The sequence below is a fragment of the Desmodus rotundus genome, chromosome 13 (genome assembly GCF_022682495.2).
Source record: "Desmodus rotundus isolate HL8 chromosome 13, HLdesRot8A.1, whole genome shotgun sequence".
NCBI lineage: Eukaryota > Metazoa > Chordata > Mammalia > Chiroptera > Phyllostomidae > Desmodus > Desmodus rotundus.
The window spans coordinates 87015557-87031559 of record NC_071399.1 but is presented as its reverse complement, the minus strand read 5'-3'; the positions used below and the strand labels follow the sequence as shown (position 1 = coordinate 87031559).

At 40.9% G+C, this 16003-nt stretch overlaps 1 protein-coding gene across 1 annotated transcript in view; it reads left to right on the top strand.

Annotated features, from left to right (window-relative positions):
• Positions 1-1259: 1259 nt before the first annotated feature.
• Positions 1260-16003, top strand: part of UGGT2 (UDP-glucose glycoprotein glucosyltransferase 2) — a 115240-nt gene continuing 100496 nt past the window's right edge. Inside the window, exons 1-4 of the mRNA XM_024566995.4 lie at positions 1260-1490; positions 6887-6969; positions 15037-15167; positions 15631-15743. Coding sequence (XP_024422763.2) covers positions 1339-1490; positions 6887-6969; positions 15037-15167; positions 15631-15743 — 479 coding nt within the window. The 5' untranslated portion in view covers positions 1260-1338. The remainder of the gene's footprint in view (positions 1491-6886; positions 6970-15036; positions 15168-15630; positions 15744-16003) is intronic.

The following is a 16003-nucleotide window of genomic DNA, read 5'->3' as shown; positions in this document are numbered from 1 at the left end:
GAAGTAATGGGAGAGGAAAAAAATGATCAATACAATCCCTAAAGTATTTTTCCTAGCTGCTCCTTCTTTTTACGATGTATTTTAATATTTATAATAAATTTACTCTCTTCTGAATAGGAAGAAAAAAAAATCATTCCTGACTGGGAGCCAGAATCTTGAGCCTTCACCTCTACCTAGTTTTAAAAAAAGAAACCTAAATTCTTTGCTTGTTGAATCATATGTACTGGGAGACCAGTTACCTCTGTCCCAAGGTTTTTTGTCTTTCAGCCTGATGTAGGAAAATGCACGGGCTTTGAGGCCAGCCAGTCCTTGGTTGAAATCAAGACTCAATCACAGTAGCAAGTTATCAGTTTTCTATGTATTTCACCTGTAGTCCTCTGAACCAGCCCTTCTCGTTCTTCTCAAACTGTAATGTGCACAAACATCACCTGGCCGTCCTGTTAATCTGGGGATTCAGATTCAGTAGGTCTGGCCTGGGACCTGAGATTCTGGATTTCTAATGAGGTTTACAGGTGATGTTAACGCGGACCACTTCTGAGTACAAAGGCTAGAAGCATGACCCCCATTATCAATTATCAGCATCACATGGGAGTTTATCAGACGTGAAATGCAAATTATTGGACTCAACCCCACACCCACTGAATCAGAAACGTGGGGTGAGGCCCAGCACCCTGTGTTTCAACAAGCCTCCCAAGTAATGTCACTGGTTTTCCAACACGATTACAACACTCCAATCACGGGAGAGGGGGAACTGGGAGTGTTAAATGCTATTGATGCCCAAATCTCAGTCCCAGAGATTCTCCTGTAACAGGTGTGGTCTTGGCGTCCGGCTTTCTTAAAGCTCTACCAGATGACTCTAATATGGAATAAAATTTGAGAAACCCGTGAGGTCCGTGCTTGAACGTCAATAAGCCTTATTTTCCGCAGGTGTAAATGTGGATAATATCCATGCTGATTCCTGCCTTCGTTTCCAGATTTTGGTCCCTCCAGCCAGCCTTAGTCGGGCACCATCCCATTCGATGTCGGGGAGCCCAACCCGCCCGGTGTCCCACAGCTTCTCCTCCGTCGCCGGAGCATCAGCCCCGTGGCTCTCCATTCCGGCGCCGCCCGCATCTACGCGGCTCGGGTCTCGCCGGAGTCGGCCAGCGGTGGACACTCCGCCGGCGCCAGAGGTGGACGCGCATGCGCCGGGCACCCGCGAGGCCCGGACCGGAGTAACGGACTCGAGCTCCCCCCACCGGAAGTGGGCGACGGCGCGTCGGGAGGAGCCGGCTGTGGCGTGGCGGGTGCGGGCTTAAGGCTCCGGCTCCGTGCGGCTCGCGCTTCCCTGTCCGCGTCATGGCCACGGCCGCCAGCGTGGTGCGGCTGCTCCTGGGCAACACGGTGCTGTGGCTGTCGCTGCTGAGCTCCGGGACGGCCTCCGCGTCCAAGGCGGTGACGGCTCATTTGGTCGCGAAGTGGCCCGAGACCCCGCTGCTGCTGGAAGCCAGGTGGGTGCGGGCTGGACCCTCTGCCGAGTCCGGGGCGGAGGGCAGGCCGGCGGGGCGGAGGGCGCGCTGAGACCTTGGTGGCCCCTGGGGGCCGTCCTTGCACCGCGCTGCTGCTCCCGGTGCCCTCGTGCTGGAGCCTCGGAGCATCACTCCCGCCCTGCTCCCCCGTGCAATTGACTTGTAATTCCTTTTTCCGCCGTGGTTAGTACTTTGCCCCGTCTGCGGTTTTTAAAACTTCTGGACCTTTGTTGAATGCGTTTGGATTTTATTAGCATTTACGAAGGAAAAAAAAAGGAAGAATGGGTGGTGGGCGGAGGGTGGCGTTTAGTGCAAGCACTTCAGTTAATGTAGGCAGTTCTTTTTAGGGAAACCGTTCTCCTAGCATCTAGGTAGGCTGCCTTTGGCCAACACCGCTTCCCACGTTATGAGTTCTTTACGAATCCCCTCCATTGGAATGAGTTTATAAGGTATCATTTACTGAACAGAAACAAAAGTAGTAGCTAATTAAATTTTGCTTAGTAGTCCAGTAAACAGAATTTGAAAGTTCTTCCGCCATCAAGAAGTTTTAATGCCAATTGCTTTTTATCATTTCATCCAAGCAACAGCTTGTCCTGAAAGAGACTATCACCCCATATTACACGGCATTTGTGAGGTACTAAAATAGTTCTTTTTAACTCAGGTGTAATTGACATACAACTTTGTTACTTGCAGGTGTACGACATGATGATTTGTTATTTGTAAGTCTTGTGAGCACCACAATAAGTCTAGTTAACTAACACGTGTTACCATCCGAGTTATTGGGTTTGCCAATAAGTCCGTTATGTTTTTTCCGTAAAATAAGACACATTTTTCATTTTCACCAAAAACTATTGATTTGGATATTTTGAATATGTCAGCTGTCTCCTGCTCTTGGCCTCTAGTGGGGTAGAGGCCAGGGGTGCTGCTAAACATCTTCCGATGCATAAGAGAGCCCCACAGCAAAGAATTATTTGGCCAAAATGTCAGGAATACTAAGAAACTTCACCAACCACTTTTGATACGTTCAATCACAGCACCTTCTCCATATACTGCACAAATCTTTTTTTGCATTTCAGTTGTGTTTTTAAGCTTTTTTGAAATAATAAAGCATAATATGTCAGAAATGTGTTTTCTTCCATCTTCAGTATTACCATGGTTACCCAAAAATTCACCAATTTTGATAAGTTTTTTAAATGCACGCTGATACAACAGCTGACGCAATTCAATTGAACAAAATTGTTTCAAATGAAGTTATAGACATCTAAGCGCTGCTAGAGCCATTGTGCGGAAAAAACTAAATGAACTTTCTGGCCAACCAATTGCAGTTTCCATTTTTTAAGGAAGCTCCATACTCTTCTTTCCATGGTGGTTGCACCAATTTACATTCCCCCCACCCTTGTGCCAGGCCTTTCCCTCCACATCCTCACCAGCATTTATGTCTTGTCTTCTTGACGATCACCGTCGTACAACAGGTGTGAGGTGATGTCGCATTGTGGTTTTGATACGGATTTTCCTGATGCTTAGTTAGTGAAGTTGAGTACCTTTCCATGGCCCTGTTGGCCATCTGAATGTCCTCTTTGGAAGAATGTGTATCAGATCCTCTGTTTTTGAATTGAATTGCTTGTTTTGTTTTGTTTTTTGAAGTTTGAGTTGTATGACTCCTTTATATGTTTTAGCTATTAGTGTCTTATAAGATACATGATTTATAAGTAGTTCCTCCCAGTCAATGGGTTGCTGTTTCATTTTGTTGATGGTTTCCTTTGCTGTGCAGCGTTTTTTTAATTTGATGTGGTCCCACTGGTTTATTTTTGCTTTTGTTGCCTTTTCTTTTAGTGTCAAAGCCAAAAAAAAATCATCACCAAGACCGGTGTTAAGGAGCTTACCGTTAATCTCTGCTACTAAAATGTGAACTTAAGGGGACAAGAGTATTTCTTCTTATTCATGTTTATTTTGCCAAAGCACCATGCGTGAAAGAGGGTGCCCAGTAAATACAGCAGGACCCGAATGTCATTATTTTGTTCAACACTGTTTTGTCATAAAGTTGATGAGAAAAATAACTTCATTCCTGGCTGGGGCCACTGTCTGCATGAAGCTTGCACATTCTCCAGGGACTCTGGTTTCCTTCCCTCTGCGTCCCGAAGGTGTGCGTGTTAGTTGAATTGGTGTTTGTCCATTGTCCCCGTCTGAGGGAGTGTGGGTGGGTGTGGATGTGCCCTGTGACCAAAGGGCCTCCTGCCAGCTGCCAGGCTCGGCTCTGGCCACCTGGGACCTGAACTGGAAGAAACAGATTGGAAAATACCTTATTTTTTACCCATCTTTCTTAAACGTATGTATAGCTCACATTTATTTCAATGTTTAATATTAGAAGTGTTTGGGGTCTTTATTTAGAAGTTTGGTGATGTGTTTGTGACCAGAAAATGTCATTGGAACTTGACTCTCATTTATAGCAGTTAAATTGTTTCGGTTATATGCCATTTCACTAAGAGTTGCAGTTTCCGAGAGCCTTTAGACATCATTAAGTGTGGGCTCACTGTATTAGTTCATTGGATGTGACAAGAGTACTTCTTACACATATTGTTTTCCTCAGTGTTCAGTAAACAGAAGTGGGTGCTCAGTAAAGCTGATTCGGTGGAAGAGACCATAGGTGAGGTAGTGTGTACTTCGAACCGACATCAGAACGACCTCTGCAACATACCTGGCCTGCGGAAACCGGCCTCTGCGTAGATAATTCAGACAGGATGCTCGGTGTTACCACATGCACCTGCTTGTTCTGTTATATATACTTTCTCATATTTTTAATTCATAAATATTTGACTGCCTGTTTTGAACATGGCCCTATGACGGGGGCTGTGTCAGAAATAAGGATGAGTGAGGTATGTCGCCTGCCTAAGGAAATTTATAATTTGGTAGGGATGATTATAGGCTGAAGAGGCTAAATTTTTACAGTGTGTGTACCATAACTTACATGTCTAAACTGCATTTATTCCATTGGTGTTATTCCTGGTGAAATTTTTTTGGGAATTCTACTTATAATCACTGTAAATAGATTCTTAATACAAGGGTGTCCAACCTTTTGGTGCCTCTGGGCCATACGGGAGGAGAGTTCTCTTGGGCCGCACCTTAAATACACTGTGACATGTAATTCCAAAAAAATCTCATGATGTTTTAAGTAAATGTACAGTTTAGTGTTGGGCCGCATTCTTAGCCATGCTGGGCTGCATCCAGCCTGCGGGCCATGGGTTGGACCTTCCTGCTTTAGTTTGTATAAAATGCTCTGTGGTAGAATTATTTGTGGAAACATTTTTATGTGGAACTAAATATTGCATAAGACAAGTAAACAAATTGGAAATGCCAGGTGTTTTTTGTTTTGCTTTGTTTTGGTTTTTCCCTTTTTAAAACTTTGACCTCACTTTCTTTTGGAAAGTGAGGAGCTGATTTAGATGACTCCCAGTGATATTTAGTTCTCTGAGATTAATGATGAGTTACGGGCAAATTGCCCCTGAAAATACTGGGTTTGCCATAAAATTTGTTTGGCTTTTTGCGTAAGATGGCTCTAGTAGCACTTAATTGTCTTCACCGTCATTTGAAACAATTTTGTTAGATTATTGTGACAGCTGTCACATCAGTGTGCATTTAAAAAAAACTTACCAAAATTGGTGAATGTTTGTGTAGCCATTTTAATATTGAAGATGGAAGAAAATAAGCAACATTTTCAGCATGTTATGCTTTTTATTTCAAGAAAGGTAAAAATACAGCTGAAACACACCCACAAAAAAGATGTGTGCCATGTATGGAGAAGGTGCTGTGACTGATCGATCGTGTCAAAGGTGGTTTATGAAGTTTTGTGCTGAGATTTCTCACTGGACGATGCTCCGTAGTCACATAGACCAGTTGAAGTTGATAGCGGTCGAGACGTTAACTGAGAACAATCTACGGTCTCCCACGTGGGAGATAGCTGACATACGCAAGATGTCCAGTAAAGTTATTGCTGAAAATGAAAAATGTGACTTTTAGTTTACGGAAAAAAAACCCATACAGACTTTTTGGCCAACCCAATAATTCCAGAAGAGTTCCGAAAGAGCTCAGAGCAGTGGTATATATTGAGGGAGTAAGCAAAAGTGAGTATTTTCTTAAGGTGGCCGCTTTGAAGGGTCGCAGTTAGACGTAGGGACTGTGGTGTGTGGAAGACGTCTTGTTCCTGCAGTTGCACAGTGCGTGAGGGTGCCTGTGGTTGTTCGGGCAGGTCGGTTAGGTGTTACGTTGCGCCTCCTATACTTCAGGTTTTTGCCATCCCTGCCCTTTTCAGGTCCCATCCTATTCAGTGCTCCAGTTGTTTAATCTGCTTTTAAGGTTTTTTTGTTTGTTCGATTTGTTCTGTTTTTGCCATTGTAGCATGGGCACCATTAATAAGAGTTATTTTGAACTTACTGCTTTAAATTCCTACGCTTGCCGTGTTTATGTTGATGGATTAATCCATTTTTTCCACATCCTTTTCTTCACTTAGTGACCAGCTCAGACTCACAAGAATTAGTTACTCTGCATGTGTCTTTGATGTTGTAAATACTTTCCATTTATATTAAGTATTAGTTTAAGCTTACCAAGGTGGGAGAGAGTGAGAGAAGGTGGGCAACAACAGGGGCTCTGCTCTGTCTGTTTGGTGACTGTCCCCTTTTCTAGTCTGGATAGTTACATCTAGTTGTTTCAGGTGTCCTGTGCTTTGCTCTGTATAGGGCTAATAACCCATCACTCATTTCATTATTTCCAAAAGGTTACATATGGCCTTGGCCACTTTTTCTCACCTGTCCTCTGTACAAAAGTAAAAGTTTCTTAGGGCTTCAAGGTCAAATACCTAATGCAATATACCAACTTCCTATTAATTTTTTTTATTAAGGTATTGTCTTTTAAATAATGAAAAGATTGTGAACATAAATGAGAGCTAATTAAATAGTATTATGTATGACTTTAAAAGTGTTCATAAAGCCAATTTTTGTGCAAAAGTCTTATTTTCATTCTTTTTCCCTAAAAAACACTTTTTTCATTACTTTTAAATTATGCCTCTTAGTGCTATTTCACATGGAGAAAGTAAATTATCCATATTTTAGTTGTAGCTAATAATGAGGAAAAACCAAAAATAATTTCTTCTGCTGTCTGTTCGGGTCGTGATTATGAACTTGCAGTTGAGAATGACATGTCAGGTACGCATCATCAGTTTCTTCTCCTTCTGCATTATGATAAATGGAAATTACTAACCTGACATTAATTTTTGCAGGTTTTTGTTTTTTTACCAGCAGTTATAATTATTTTCTAAAGCACAGTTTATAATATCTAAACCATTTTTTATTTTCATCTATTAACTGAGTACTTTTATTTTTTAATAGTGAATTTTTGGCAGAAGAAAGTAATGAAAAATTTTGGCAGTTTTTGGACACTGTAAAAGAATTAGCAATTTATAAGCAAACAGGTATGTGATGTGCATATTTTAACTGGTAAGATTTGTATTTATGTGTACACATTGGATCTGATTAATAGCAAAGGCTATGTGTAAATGCTTAATGGGATTAATAAATCTGAATATTAAATTTGAAAAGGTGTTTTAATGAAAACTGTTTTGAGCTTTCACTTACAAAAATGTAAGGCTTTAATACTTTATTAGAGGAAAACTCATATAATTAGCAATGTTTGCATATTGCATTATATTGAAAAAGAAATAGAAATTGTTTGATTATGGTTTTTACCTACATTTCTTTGAAATAGTATTAGTTTTGCATCTAGTAATACTGATTATTTTTTTCTTTTTGCCAAAGTATTCTTAAGCTCTCCAAGAGACGTTTAATACTTTCTGTCAAAAATCAGGGAACCTGCCCTGGCTGGTGTGGCTCAGTTGGTTGAAGCATCATCCCATACACTGGAAGGTTGTGGGTTCGATTTCTGGTCAGGGCACAAATCTTAGGTTGCAGGTTCAATCCTTAGGGCGCATATAGAAGGCAACCGATGGATCTCTGTCTCTCACATCCATGTTTCTCTCTCTTCTCCCCCTCCTCCCCCTTCCTTTCTCTCTCAAATCAATATATATATTAAAAAAAGAAATATCAGGGAACATATGTACTTTCGTTTCACTATCTAGAGAATGGAGCTAGGCATTCCTTCTTTCTAAATGTATATGAAAGTGCATGTCTATACATACATACATATATGTGTAGAATGAACAAGTGTTTATTGATGTGTTTCTTAGGGAAGGTCAGTGGATTTAAGACACTGAATTTAGGTTTTAGCAGCAGAGGCTAAAGGTTACTTACTGTTATAAAGAATGGTTATTTTCCTGTCTCTACAAATAGAATAAATGGTATTAACATGGAATCCCTTAGCAGGGGATATTTTTTAGCCTTTTAGACACAGAGAAAGTGTCTTACTGTGGTAACTAGTTTATGATTCTATTCCTGAGTAAGTTGAAGATAAGGAGCAGTTTTGAATGTGGAGTGTTCATTTACTGGAGGCTTACTTGGCTCCTGTGGTGGTGAAGTCCAACAGTTTTGTGATTTCATGAGGTAGGTTTTAAAAAATAAGGCAGTCATGCCTTTAATGATATTTTAGACTGAAATATTTCCCAAAACAAGTAATTTGCTCTTTCAAAAAAACTTTTACTCCAATTCATTGTTTAGTAGTCATTTGAGTTCTAAGAGAAGCTAGGCACTGCTTTAGATGCTGGGCATATAAAGACGAATGCATGTGACGTGTTACTCGGACCTCCGTGATATTACAGTGCAGGAGACAGCAAAGCGGCAAAGTGTACTGCTAGGTGATGAGAGCTTTAACAGGGATACGTGGTAGCACGCAAAAAAAGGTGCCCGGTCCGTATGTCGGAGACAGGGCAGCCTTTGCCACAGCGCATGCAGGAGTTGCGTTGGATGACAGGACTTCGCCGGGTGGTGAAGAGGGGAGGAGAGGAGAAGGAACAGCAGTGGAATGCACAGAGGAACTCTGACCCCTTGAAGTCTATTTCCAAATCATCGGGAGATTGTTGGCTTTGTATTTGTCCTGATAATTTTAGTTTTGCTAATTGAGGTAAAAAATAGGCTAGAATAGTATGTCAAGTTTTCATGATAGTTAGAAGTCCAACACCACTTTTCCTGGCCCTCACCTAAACTCCTCGGTATATCTGTCCCAAATCTCTTGTTCTCACTACATGCTTTTTGCATTATTCAGGGCCATTTTTTCATTAAACAACTGTGAAAATTACTCTTGTAAATTTTGAACTCTCATCTCAAGTGGCTGAGATATATCAGCATGTTTTATCCCTAAGTGAAACGACACACCTGGGCAATCTGGTGGCAGATCATTAAAAAGTTGGAAGATCAGCTCAGGAAGGAATACCCCAGTTCTACTTCCAGCTCATATTGTGGGAGGCGTGTCAGGGTCGAGCCCTAAGTAAGTTGTGTTAAGCAAGAATTGCTGACACTGACCATCTGATTCTGTTGAGCTCGTTTACAGTGCTGAGAGTCCAATGCACGTGTCACGTCATTGCCGGCCGGCCTTGTCAGGTGTGGGAGAGAATGGTAAATATCGGGAATTAAATCTGTTGACAACTATTGGATTTTCCAGAATTTGTTTTCAAGATGCTATCCTAGAGGAAACATTTTAAATTCTCGGTTACTTGTAAATTTTTAGGTTGCTGAATGTTCATGAAACCCTCTAAATATTCTTAAGAATAATTCTGGTGATGTACTTGCTTAAAGAATTTGTAAAAGTTGAACATTTTAACGCTATGAGTTTAGGTGCTAGTTTCATGCTATTAGTGAGAACACTACATTATGTGCCAGCAAATTAAGATCTTTTAGTCGTTGAATTGCCTGTGTTTTTTGAACATTTTATGTAGTTCTGCCACAAGTTTTGTATTTGTTTACACCTCGAGATTCAAGTGGCATGGTCGAGCTCACCTGTGTAGTTTTGTGTGGTGCGTTGGAAATGGCAGTGAAGGTTTACCTAACTCCAGAGTCCCCCTTTTTTTTTTATTTTACTTCTTAATGTGGTCAGCATATAAGAATCCCACTTGCAAAGTCCTTGAAGATTTTAATGGTTTCTACACTAAAGTTACTTTTCTATTTATGGAAAAGATTTTCAGAAAATGTTGTGGCATTTCTAACTCAGTTACTTGTAACTGAGAATCAGGTTTGGAGTAGGAAGATGATTGCAGTTTGGATGTATCACGTTTGAAACGCTTGTGGAATATCCAAGTGAAAATATCCAGTAAGCTGATGCATGAGTAGGAGACTTAGGCTACCTAGCTAAAACTTTGGGCTGAAGAGTGGAATTTGGGAGTTAAGAGGGTGGTTGAAGTTCGAGGGAGACGGTGTAGATAGCATGAGAAAACAATGGGTCCCCAGGGCAGAACCCTGAATAACACCAGTGTTGAGGGAGAAGACACACTAGTCTCAGCACCCACGGAGGCAGATGAAAACCTAGCAGGTGTGATGTCAAGAAAGCCAGGAGATTGTTAAGTGGTACATGATAGATGTTATCAAATGCTGCAAGCAGATCAAGTAATACAAATATGAAGCTTTTAGTAACAGAAATTATTGGTGACATTGATAGAGCCATTTCATGGGTATAATAATCAAAGCTACAGTAGGTTGAGGTGTTAGTAGAGGTTGAGTATGTAGGAATAAATATTGTTAAGTCTTTCAAGATTGACTGTGAAGTGAAGATGATGAAGCCTCCACTGACTGTGGAGGCAGCTGCTGCCTTTTTTTTTTTTTTTCCAATGAGCGTGATGTATGTATATTGCCGGTTAGCAAAATACAAGTAAAAGGTGAAGTTGCAGGTAAAGGAAGGATATTGAAAGGGCAGCATCATTATCAACAGGGTGGTTGGTGAGCATGGATCTAGTTATTTTAAAAAATCCTCTGAAATAGTCCAATGCATCCGTCTCGTAATTGAGATGAACTTGGAGGTGAAACCTAAATTACAGACATTTACTTTCTCTAAACCTCCGAATCCTACATCTGTCACTATATTAGAGACCACCTTAACAGTGACCTTGACCAAGTGTGATGTGTGTTGTCAGGCACTGCTCACATTTCTTTTTGTTGGCGCTCTTCTCTCTTTTCATTGGTGACCAATCTCCTGTTGACTGATGTAGTCTTATTTTAGTTATGTTATTAATTAGTTTCTATTCAATATTTTGTATTCAGGCATATAGCACGGTGGTTAGACAGTCATACACTGTACAAAGTGTTCCCCCTGGTATTTTCGGTACCCACCCGGCACCATACATAGTTACTGCAAGATTAATTGTTAATATATCATCTCTTCTCTGATTTATTTTGTATTGCTTTTACTGTTGAAGGTGAGTCTGAACTTCCATTATTTATTTTTATTTTGGGGTGGAAATGCACCATCAGTTCCAGAGAAATCACTTGCAGTTTGTTCAAAATGGTAGGAGTGAAGGAGCATGCCTGTTCTCACGTGATGACTCTTCAACATCACTGGATTAGGGAGGCTCTCTAGGAGCAGGAGCACGCCCATGCTGTTCCCCGCCCCCTTTCCCACCCCCTTTCCCCAGGCTTGTCATGCTTTCCTCTCTTTCTCTGAGGCTCCAGGGGCCCTTCTTTCTTCTGAAACTCGTTTCCTGGGCATTTCTTCTGTGGCTCACTTCTTCTACCTCTGTGACCTTCTGAATAAAATTTTTCTTTTTTTATTGAATTTATTGGGGTGACATTGGTTAATAAAATTATATAGGTTTCAGGTACATAGTTCTATAATACATCATCTGTATTTTGTATTATGTATTTTCCATTTCTATCACCATTTATCCCCATCTTATTCTCTTCTTTCTCCCCTCCCCCTCCCTCCCCTCTGACAGTTGTCGGTCTGTTCTGAGTCTCTTTCTGTTTTGTTTATTTTGTTGATTAGAGTCCACGGATGAGTGAATTTTTGCTTGTAAAAAAAATAAAATGACTGGATTAGCAAAGTATTATTGCCTGGAATGAGTAGACCTGTTCAATTCTTAAATATTAATGCTGGAAATGTATTGAATGCTTATTTTGCATACCAGGAGTAAAACGTTACAATTGAAAGTCTAGAAAACATTTCTGTTTTCATAGGTTATAGCTTCATGGAAGGACATCATTAAACAAATAACTATACAATTAATTTTCAATTACATTTTTGAAAATGGAACCAAAGATGGTGTAGAGTCCTTTCAGAGCATATAACAGGGTCTAGACCTGGGAAGTCAGGGAAAACTTTTTCCAAAACAAGTGACATTTAAGCTGTGGTTTGCTGAATAGGAGTTATCCAACCACGCACCCTCTGCCCTCCTGCATTCCATGCCAGAGGAGTGATGTGTGAAGCCCTGGAGTTGCCAGCCGCCTCTTTCTTTAGATACTGTCTGTTGGTTCTGTACAGGTAGTAACGAAACGGCGAGTGATCCCTCACCACCATTTGATTTCGTTCACAAATATTCTTTGTCTTTGGATTCTTAAGAATACAGAAGTTCCAACTACTTGATGTGTTGGCTTCAATGATACCCTTTCACTCCCGGCGAACATTGGTGAGGAATCACTGAGCTTGCTTACTTTCCCTCATTTTTCCCTTTGTTGCATCGTTGGTGGGTGGTATGTTGTTCTGCATTGGCAGGGCATGCAGCACTTCCATGGTCTTCTGTAAGTCTTAACTCCTTAATTAGGCTTATTTCCGCGGTTAAGTGCATTCAGAACTCACCATCAAACTTTCTGCGGTCGTTTCTCCAGTTATTTCTTGGTTATATACAGGTTGCTCTCTAGTTGATGCCTCATAAATATCTCTTGGGAATAATGGCCTTGTTCTTTACATACATAATATTTGTGTGAATTTTATACTTATATTTTCAACTTTAGAGTCTCAAAGTTTAACAAAAAATAATGCAATGGTGATTATTGAGTCTTTATTCTTAGATTCACTACTCCTTTTAATTCTGGAGAGTTTTCTTGGATTATAGGGGTTTTTTTTTTTATTCATTAGCTTTTAGTTCCTTGATTTTCTGCTTTAGGGTTATACTTATACGTATTTTAGATATCCTTTGCCTGAGTTCTGTATCTATAATTTACTCTTAATTTTTTTTTCATTTTCTCCTTTTTTAAAAAAATTTCTCTTTGTCTTCCCGTGTCACCTTCTTATTCTGTTTCTCTTACTGTTTTCTGTGACACTTTTTACTCTTTTGTTAATTCTACTTTAGCCTGTTTTCTAGTGTTTTTGTCTTGTTCTTTCCTCAGTTCTTTCAGAACATTTTTACATCCCTCTGTTTCAGTCACTTCATTTCTGAGCTTCTTATCAAGAACTCCGAAGAAGCCAAGATGTTTACCTACTTGCAAGCTAAACTGAGCTTCGCACAGTTTCAGGCACCAGAGAGACATAAGCCTCCTGGATCACAGCTGAAAGACTTTGTAACTTACCGCGGGGAAATCTCCCGCGCAGGCTGTAGGGGCTTTTTATCAGCCAGGACCCATTGCAATAACCCTGGGCTTTTACTGTCACCTTAGAAAGGATCTAAGGTTGGCAGGGTAGTCTGTAGGAGTTGTCGAATCAGAAGGTGGTTGTCATTCTGCATTTTGTACTGCACCCCCATCGTCTCCCAGGCAAACCAAAGTTCTAATGACTTCGAGTCCTTCCGACTACACATCACAAATGTCCTTCCTTCCTCACTCAGTGTACACGTGCATCCTGTGCCTTGTTTGAAGAAGGTGGAACCGTACTCTAACCCGCGATGGCCACCATGCTTGTCAGTGCTGTGTACTGGCAGCTGACAGAACAGTTGGTAGACAAGCCCACTGGTTGGAAGAGCATTAACAAGCAAGACATCATTTGGGCAAATGCCTTTGAATATATTGCTTAGTTTTTGGCCCGTAACCTCCTCCTTATTTTCTTTTAATTAATAGGCAACAAATTGGAGGACGATTTATTGCTTGATGACCATACAATTTTGTCAACATGCCCACTATCATTTACAAGGATTTCCCTCAAATTCTGCTCATTTGCCCCTGGGGCTGGGGCTTTTCTCCTCCAAAATCCATGTGTCTGTCAGCATTCCATCTTTTTTATCAAATCTGTCAAATCCTTAAGGGTGTGAGATTTTACCCTACTCGTAAGCTAACAGATTGGTTTCATGGGTGCTGACAGAAGACTTAAGACCCCTGGGTCAGAGATGAAAGACTTCACTACTTAAAGCAAAATCAGTAGCTACAGTGACCTCATACTGGTGCTGGTTCACTGGCCCCAGTTCTCATGGGGCAGCATAGAGGGCCAGACAACACCTGTCCCGGGGACAAGAGGAGACACCAAGGGTCAAGAGCTGAGCATCTTTGAACAAATAGTAAACGACGAACATTCCAATCTCCCTTTCCTCCCCCAAAGTGTCTCCTTCCCATCAGCATCCTCTTCCCTTCCCAGAAGTAGAGCATCTGGGGTTACACACCCTGTTGTCCCCCGTTTGCACATTAGGGAACTCTGACCTGTGGGCGCCTGCTCTGGGACTGCCTCAACTCCACTCTTCTGTATGAGATGTCTCCGCAAGTGGGTAACCCAGTGCCAAGGAGAACAGGAGAGTAGACGTGCCCAGATACTGTCCGAGGGCAAACCTGTGGATACCTGCACCGGCAGGACTCCAGAATGCCTCTCCTGTACCTTAGCGCCCCTTGCTGGCAGTGGAATGGCACTGCGGTGTCCTAACAATGGCGACAGCACAGACAGTGATTACACCCCGGGCTGTGCAGGGAGAAGGGGTTAAGCAGTTGTCTCCCTCCTTGTCCCTGTGTGCCACCAGCCCTCTTCGAGTGGAGGCTGCCCTTATCTTCTCCCCTCTCCCATTCAGCTATCTCTGTCGCCCCAGGGGTCTGCGAGAGTTGTAAATGAAATTGTAGGACTCTTCCTTCTGTGTCTCTGTGATCTTTGGCGTGGGCTTAGAGGAGGGAATCCGCATTTCAGGTTAGTCTGTCCCAGACACGAAGACATTCCTCTTATTCCTTAAGGACTCGTTCAAAGTCTGTCTCCTAAAGTGTTCTGGAGGCGCCAGTAAGTGTTCTACTAAACGCCAGTAGAATGTATTTATACATGTAATTTAAAATTTACTAACAGTCACATTATTCTTTAATTTTTTTTCTGTGCTACTCTTAATCTCCTCTTACATAGAAATAGGGCCTATGTCTTGTCCCTGTATCATAACCCACAACCTCAGAGTGCCTGGGCCTGATGTATTAGCATCTTCCAAATAGATGTCACTGGCAAGATTGTTTTCCCGGACTTACACTGTGTTCTTGGACTTCGCTGGAAGATCTGTATGAAGTGAACAGAAATCTTGGTTTCCATTTTTCCCTGACACCACCCATGACCAGACTTAAGATATGAATATATGATACTAAGTTAGCATTACAGTTAGAGAGAGTGCTAATGTGTTGAATACAAATATATGATACTAAGTTAGCATTACAGTTAGAGTGTGGGCTAATGTGTTGAATACAAAATACTAACATTCTTTTCTTTTGAATTGTTTTCATAGAGTCAGATTATTCTTATTACAACTTAATCCTGAAGAAAGCCGGACAGTTCTTAGACAATTTACATATCAATCTCTTAAAGTTTGCTTTCTCTATAAGAGCATACTCACCAGCGGTTCAGATGTTTCAACAGGTATGTAAAGCTCCCGAGCCGTGTGCACAAAGAAGCGTGCTGGCATTGCACAGGATCTGTCTTCAGTAAATGAGTATCTTCAGTTCAGAAGGGTCTGTAGAGTTATAATATCTGGTTCCACTGCTTATCATTGTATATTATCATTGGTGTCATTTATTATAACATAATTGATACGTAACTTCACAGTTATTGGGACAAGGACATTATGAGGACAAGTTGCTGTTAAAGTTTACTAGAAGGACAACTTTAATTTGATGAAACTTTTCAACAACTTTGAAGCACGTATTTCTACTATGAAGTTTGGTTTTGTTAAAATATTTTATTCTGCCTGCATAACGATATTTAATTACAGCAATAACTTAATAGTAGTTGATGAGTTATTATAATCAAAGTAATGTGTGAATTTTTTAATCATATTGTAATTATCAACTACTGAAGCTAAATATAATCTTTGAAATCTTAGATTGCAGCTGACGAGCCACCACCAGATGGCTGTGATGCATTTGTGGTTATCCACAAGAAACACACCTGTAAGATCAGCGAGATTAAAAAGCTGCTGAAGAAGGCCACTTCAAGGTAAATTAATGATGGCCTCTGGTGAACGAAGTGGTTAATAAAAAGTGCCGTGGGTCAAAATAGCAGCAGTTTCTCATAATACAGGAGTGTAATATTCTAAGACATATATTTAAGTACATGCTCTATATTCAAAAACTAAATATGTGAGCTGGGAGTCTAAGTCCTTTTCTAAAATACATAAGTACCTTCATTATTTTGTCTTGATTAGTTTTGGATTTTAGAGTGCAAATTACACCAAAATACCATACAATATGAGATAT